The following is a 7,916-nucleotide window of genomic DNA, read 5'->3' on the forward strand; positions in this document are numbered from 1 at the left end:
ATGAAACAAAAACACAATTTGTTGGGCTTTCAAAATTTCAATCCATGGAATCTTTTTTGACGAGGCATTGCCAAAAACAAGTTCTTGGAGATCAAAGTAAGACAAAGAGGGCAGGCACAGAAATGGCAGAAAACAAAAGTGTTGGTAATGGTAAGCCAGAAAGATGGCCTTGGCTAAAGAGGACAGTAAAGAAAAACCCTACCTTTCTATTTTCATAGAATTCCAGTCGGATATGATAGAAGTCCTCCAGAACTGCAAGTTTATGAGGTAATCCCATTTAGAACTATTCTTTAACTCATACATTTAAATACAAGATTGAAACCTACCAGAAAACTAAATAATGATGAATTTCAGGAATGTACCTTGCTCAGGGGTCTCATATTTATGAATGATTCCCTTTGAGTCAAAAAGATGCATGTTACTTGTACTGACTGTAGTAGTCAGTTTGAATTTCTTTAAAAGACCCTCTTGGAGTGCAATCTTCATATTCTCTTCAGACAGTGACACCTCAAAATGGACCCTGGTATCAGTATTGTATTCCTTGTAGTCCTGGAAGACAAATATTTTCATTAAAAAGCATTTCACAATATTTAAAAATTCTTAGGTGTAACCTGTTTGGATGAATGACAGCAACCTACCCTTATGAATGGATCTTTAATCTTATCATTCCCAGTCATCAACGCTTCCAAAAATTCCTTGTAATCCTGAGTCCACTTGCGAACGGGCAACTCTGTAATTCTCAGGGTGGTCTCATTAATTTCCTCTATGATGCCACTAATCGTGTAACTCACACAATTATCCTTTACAGCTGTTTGTTCAATTGTACCCTGAACACACCCAGGATTAAGAATGAAAACACCGGTTGAATCAAATTTGTAAAATATTCTGCAAATTTCTATATATTGAATAATGGGCAGAATATTACCTTAAAACCCTTGTACCAAGGTGTCATTGGCTGCAAGGGTTCATCATTAAGCATGCGCTTTATATTTGCGGCAATATCCCTTGGGTTGTAGTTAGGTACAAAGGAACTCCAACCAGTTCCAATTCCTTCACTTCCATTCACAAGGACCATCGGAATAATTGGCACATACCTAATCCACAGACAGAAAACCAATGAAAACCCATATTTGCAATAAGACATATATTAACACAAATTCCTTGTGTACAAGACTCCCCAGGGTTATACAAAATTTCTGAATCCCACAGTTCGCCATCCTTCTGTACCTGCCTATCAAATTATACACAATTCTGAATAGAACAATTTATCATCCTTCTGTACCAAACTACTTACCACGTTGGCTCAATTTTCTGGCCATCTTCATTCAAGTAGTCCAAGAGTACATCATCGTCTTTTGGGAACAAGAAGCGTGTTATTGGTGACAGGCATGTGAAAACATATCGAGCGCTTGCATGGTCTTTTCCACCCTGTCATAAACGACATAGGCAGGAGGTTTCATTTAGATGTAAGAATAAATAGCAGTGGGCTCTGGGATCATTAAGATTCAAAAGCAACTACGTCCCTGAATTTCTCACCTGGGCTCTGGTACCAAATTGTCCAAGCGGGGGCAAGAAGGTTAATGTTGTTACTTCCAACAAAATCTTGTGCCATTCCAATAATTGTGCTAGCAAGACTCTGCTCACCGTGATGGTAAGCAGAATGCTCTGAGACATAACCCGAGAATTGAGCCACCTGTTTAAGGAAACAACATTATTATTGTAAATTCCAAGAGTCCGATAAGCCATATAAGATGGGAGTAAATAATTCCATGGTAAGATGAGGCAACCTTTGCTTGCGTAACAAAATTTCTCTTGAAAGAACAAAACAATATTTTTCTTTGCCCTGGTTTTAAACCATCAACCATGGATGGGATGGATCTTTGCAAATCAGCCATGGAAAATAGGATCAGTTCCTTGTTTACAAAGTCGCTGTACTTGATAAGCTTGTCAGTCTGGTCCAATATGTCCCCGGCTGCCATTAGATTCATTAATGTTAGAATTGTGAGCAAATTAGCAGTCTTCCATTCAACAACATTTTACTCATTATGGAAACTAATTTCATTACCTCAAAATGTCTTAGCCAGTTCTTTCTGGCCTCTATTTTCTTCTTGCTGAAGGCTAATTCAATTGCATCTCCATCTTCATCGTTAATCCACATGAAGTCTTTTTTATGTTTGTGCAAATTTTTAAAATATTCTTTCCCCTCTTTAGAAGTACTTGTACCGAGACCCTGCATAATTTCAGGAATGAATGGCAAAACAAAAAATAGCTGACCCTAGTAAAAATAGAGCTCGGACTACAAAATATACAAAGAAAAACTAATATAGCATTACTTTATAGTACTTTATGGTCCATCCTGATGCTGATCCACCCAGAGATTCTCTCCATGATTCATACTCAGGCATGGTATAGAAAGACAATACCCGTCCATCTTTATGGTTTGCCTGGATCAAAAAAGCAAATAGCACAAGCACAGCTTCATACTCGATGGGAAATAAAAATATATGCATCTTCATAATGTTAAGGAGTTGAAGATTTAAGAGAACATGTACCTTGACAATAGGAGTGATGAATTCAACAAGAAATGAAGGAATCTTGAGTAGAGATGGCCAGAAAGAATGTATGAAGTTGATCAGCAATCCTTTTATGTGTGAACCATCATGATCCTACAACAAGCAAAGGATAAACTAATTTTCAATCATCATATCTTCCAAACTTACATAGAAACTACAGTTATCAATATACAACATTTACCTGATCTGTCATAATCATAAGGTGTCCATATCTCAGAGATTTGACACTGTCATATTCCTTTCCATGTTGCAGACCAAGGATTTGCTTGATATGTTGAATCTCAGCATTTTCCATGATCTGTTTATGGCTTGCTTCCCTTACATTCAGCAACTTACCTCTGAGAGGAAACACGCCATAATGGTTTCGCCCAACAACAGCCAACCCTGCCATCTGAAGCACAAAGAAAGCCAAAAAACAAACTCAGATTGGCAATGACTTGAAAACCTACAACAACACTAACCCCATTGTATATCAGTTTACTTTGTTATGATGCAAATGCATTTACCGCAAGAGCCTTGGCTGAATCTCCCTCAGTTAAAATCAGAGTACATTTATCAGAATTCTTGCTCCCTGCATCATTTGCATCATCAAGCTTGGTGATACCAGTTAACCTTTGTCTCTTGGTTCCATCAGTTTTCTTAAGATCCTTGCTCTGTTTGAAGTCTGCCCATGATAATATGTTCTCGACAACTCCACATTTAGCAACTGCAAGCACCAAATCAAGCATTACCCTTGGGCACTAGATATGACAGGACTGACCTTTGATTAAAAAATTCACTTAAACACAAACAGATGAATAAACTTTGATAGATAATAAGTACCTTTCTTCAAAAACTCTTGAGAGAGTTCACACTTTGAACCAAAGCTGTTCTGACGAGTTGTCAGTGTCTCCTTGGTTTGGGAATCAAAAGCAGGATTGTCAATCAAAGAATTGACAAAGATCCATAAATGATTCTTGATCGTGTGTGCTTTCACCGCAGCTGTCTTGTTCTTCTTATTTACAATGTTCATCACATGGGTTGTTATCTGGTTTGCTACTAAATCAACGTGGGAACCACCTTTAATGGTAGCTATTCCATTAACAAAGCTAACCTGAATAGACATCAAAACATAAGTAGGCATAATAAACCACAGTAACCAGAGTCATGACCTGAAGCACTTAACTAAACTGTAAGCAGTCATCATAAACCAGAATCGTACTTAAAACTAAGAACTAATGTTTCACAGAAGAGAAATTTATAGGCGATTGCATCTAATGTCCAAAGTTCAAACATAAACCAGCTCATAATTTGAGAAGAGAATTTGTTATGATTAACTTGCCTGTTGAAACTGTCCATCACTTAGGCTCACACAAATCTCCCATCTGTCACTTACTTTTTCATAAATTCTGAAAAACCAATAATATGTTAATCATAATATGAAAATTGACATTTATAACAGTAAAAATCCTTATAAAACTAATACATCAATCAAGTCAACAAGACCTTGGTAGAGGCTCTGGCTTCGATTTGTTAGCTGTTTGCAGGTATAGGCCAATATAATCTTGAAAGGTCTTGACAGGTAACCGTTGTCCATTCAACTCAACCTTAACTGTCTTCCCAAGGCATCCAGCAACCACCACTCTCTCTTCTTCATCAGGGCAACAACATCATCTTCCAGATGGGTCATGTTAAACTTAATCAAATCGGGCTTAAATGTGACCTTGGTCCAATTCTCTGCCGGCTTGCACTTTGTAATGACCGGGTCCGACTTAACACCCATATTGTTCTTGAAAACCTTTATATGAAAGCACCGAAATTTGGGGCAAACATGTGGATTTTCAAATAGTAAAAACAGTCACCAATCAAAACAATGCAAAAGCATGAAAGAATTGTGGCTAACCGTTAAGGCAGACAGTCTTTCAATAAAATACAAGTACATATTCATAAAATGCTATGGATATCTCAATAATCAGCATAGATCCATCTTAATTCCAGATTTAACAAGTATCGAAAGGGATCAAATCTCTTTTAGAGTTAAAGAGATTTGATCACTCTCAGCACTTGTTAGATTTGGAGTTAAGATGGATCTAAGCTGGTTTATATAATTACATAATACAATGTTAATAATAACAATTTTAATAAAATAACCACATCAAAACAACGCAAAAGCATAAAAGAATTGTGGCTAACAGTTAAGGCAGATAGTCTTTCAATAAAATACAAGTATAGATTCATAAAATGCTATAGTTATTTCAATAACCAGAATAGATCCATCTTAACTTCGGATCTACCAAACACCGAGAAAGATCAAATCTCTTAAGATGCAAACCACTTTTAGAGTGAAAGAAATTTGATCATTCTCAACACTTGTTAAATCCGGTGTTAAGATAAATCTAAACTGATTTATATATTCACATCATATAATATTAATAATAACAATTTTAATAAAAATAACCACACATTTACAAATAACTTATCCATTAAACAAGCCCCTGAACAATGTAGCAGTCCTCATGGAGGCAAGGACATACTGCTCTAACATGCTTGTTTGTATTATTTCCATAAACTTCTTTTACTGGAGCGATTCATGGTTTTGTTTGATTTATTTTTATAGTTTCCATTTTAATGTTTTTAAATTTTTTTGTTAGTATGTTTTATATCATATTGGAAAACAGTTTGTGGTTATTCCCAGTTTAAGATGATTGACGACTTTACAATCATTTTCCATTGTTTAATGATGATTAAGATGGATATCATGCAAGAATGCGTAACCAATTGTTTAATGATGGCTAAGATGAATATCAAGGAAAAGTGTGCTATCTTTTATTTGAATGCGTGAATCTTAAGATATAGATACTGTAAATTAAATAATTTGTTTTCTCAGTTGTTCAAAATTAACCTGCCGTGAGTTTCATTGGTTACCCCAGGGGAGCAGGTTGCTGTAAATTTAATTCATCGGTCCTTCGAATTTAACCTGATGTGAACTTCATTGTTTGTTCAAAATGAATGAACCAACTAAAGAACTAAATTATAAAACACAGGGCAAAGACCGAAAATCTTTGATGTCCTAGATTCCAGACTCATCCATCGGGGTATGGACCCCATCTGTGGTAATTCGTTCACAGGAAGGTTAAAATCCACACACAGAGCTAATCGTCAATATACAGGACCCAAAAACAGAGAAAATAGACAGAAAATGTGTTCTCTGCCCAGCTTCCAGAGCCATCCATCAACATATGGACTGTAGTTGTGGGAATTCGTTGACAAGAAAACTTGCCATGTTAGTCGAAATATCAGCAAATGCCCTCACTCTGAAAACCCTAAAGCCCTAGAGGGACTCCCCATACAAAACTAAGCAAAAACAGAGACAATAAGCACTGAGCCATACCTGCTTATACTTTTTCTGCCTCTTCCCATCGGCGGTCTCAATAATAAACTCGGTAGAAAAGATATTAGCAAGCTTGGCACCATACCCATTCCTTCCACCAGTGGTCTTCTTCTCAGAGTCATCGTAGTTACTGCTCGTTAACAGATGCCCAAAGATCATCTCCGGCACATACACGCCCTCCTCCTGGTGAATCTCCACGGGAACACCGTCTCCGTTGTTGTAAACGCTGATGCAATTATCCTCGACACTGATGGTCACCTTCACGGAATCCATGGAGGGATCCCGCTGCTTGTTATCAGCCGCATTGACGAGGATTTCATCGAAGATCTTGTAGAGACCTGGAACGTATGATATGCTGCGTTGAACCATCTCATTCCCTTCGTAAAACCAGAGGGACTGGGTATGCTTCTCAACGGAGCCAACATAGGTGTCGGGACGAAGCAGGATGTGCTCCAGTTGAGTCTTCTTCTGGTATGTTTCTTCGATGGTTTTGCCCTTGACGCCATTGCCGTTGGCTTGTGGAATGTTCGCGCTATTGCTCGGCTGCAATGGCTGCTTTTTCTCGCCGGCCATGACACAGAGAATGGCTTGACACAGAGATTGTGTCCAGTGGGGATCGGGAAACAAGGCTTCTTTGGGTTTTGCTGGCTCTGCACAAAACAAAAAATCCAACAAGGCCTTTGCGCTTCCGATATTTATAGCCTGTTAACGGTCAGAAATTTGAATTTTGAATTGAGGTCTGGAAGTTTGAATTGGATGGTTGGGATTGGATGACCAGGTTGAGATAGAGGGATTACAGTTAGTAGAAGATGCCCCGTATCAAATGCCAATAGCATCAAATGGTTCAAATAATAATTGCAGGGTAGTATTTTTTAAATTTTTCCGTGGCGGTTTTCACCGGAAGTGGATTGCTGGGTTTGTTTGAATTGGGGTTTTGGGCGGAGTAGCCGTTCTCTCACCTACTTGTAAAGTATAATTTAAACCAACCCAACCACATTCAGTGGTAAAGTGAAAACAACCACGCTAAAATTTTGCCAACAAATATGTTAAACGAAGGCCTTTAATGGTATTTATAATTAAGAATATTACTTAGATTCTCCCAATAAAATCATTTTTATATTTCTGGTGAGATAAGTCCACGAGCATATTGTCATAATAATAATGGACATTTCTTAGAGTTTCATACGAAACTTTCGACTCCAACAACTAACGGGTAACGCTTTCCTCAAGAGCCTATAGGGTCAGAATTTGGTTTATAAATTAATATCCTTGAGGTGGTACTTTAAATTGCTTACTAAATATAGTCAATATTTTAATATCTTTATCATTAAACAATTTTTTTTAAGAGAAGCTAAATATTTTGGTCATAAATATTAAATTTCAAATTAATGTAAAGATAATATTGGTTAAAATTTCAATTTTATTTTGTAAAGATGTAGAATAATCAGTGGTCAAGTGTTTTGTTAAGGTATTTTTATGTGAAGATTGTTAGTTTGAAATTATTAAACCTTCAAGGTGAGCGCACACACATGCCTTGGCTATAATGGAGATGGAGAGTGTGGCAGTGTGTCCATTGTAGGAATGAGTTGAGGTGAGACATCTTGGGTACCTCTCGAGGACGAATTAGCACAAGCGCATGTTCTAAGAGGGCAAGTCATACTAGGCGGACCCGCAATTACCATTGAGATGGGATCAAGGTGTGAAATGAATCAAAACATGAGACGAGTGTGGCTCAATGGCACAAAGGGTGGCATGATGGACTGAGGATAAGGACAAGATGAGGATCATGGCTAATGACCCGCACACAATGGCACATACAACATGATGAGACAATGGCATGATGAGTTAGTCGAGTTGGGAGATGGCATGACCCATAGGTCAACTAGGGTGGTGCTACCCGTGTGCACTCGCTTACACATTAGGTGGGGTTTTTTATTACATAGCAGAGTGAAAGGGTTGGCTCGAGGTGCAAT

The 7,916-nt window shown here is 37.7% G+C and overlaps 1 protein-coding gene across 1 annotated transcript; it reads right to left on the bottom strand.

The window, feature by feature from the left end:
- Window positions 1-91: 91 nt before the first annotated feature.
- On the bottom strand, window positions 92-6,608 carry LOC149255610 (DNA topoisomerase 2-like). Its single transcript, XM_089455083.1, is given in 18 exon segments — window positions 92-252; window positions 363-549; window positions 639-827; window positions 926-1,094; window positions 1,295-1,428; window positions 1,537-1,566; window positions 1,568-1,693; window positions 1,788-1,972; window positions 2,041-2,230; window positions 2,334-2,444; window positions 2,553-2,666; window positions 2,755-2,964; window positions 3,080-3,279; window positions 3,396-3,666; window positions 3,895-3,961; window positions 4,059-4,197; window positions 4,200-4,350; window positions 5,944-6,608. Coding segments are annotated over 18 exon segments (3,207 nt in total). The 5' UTR covers window positions 6,517-6,608.
- Between the last annotated feature and the right edge of the window lie 1,308 nt (window positions 6,609-7,916).

Source organism: Pinus tabuliformis, chromosome 7 (assembly GCF_031772625.1).
Source record: "Pinus tabuliformis cultivar Carrire ecotype Pingquan chromosome 7, CPIR1, whole genome shotgun sequence".
NCBI lineage: Eukaryota > Viridiplantae > Streptophyta > Pinopsida > Pinales > Pinaceae > Pinus > Pinus tabuliformis.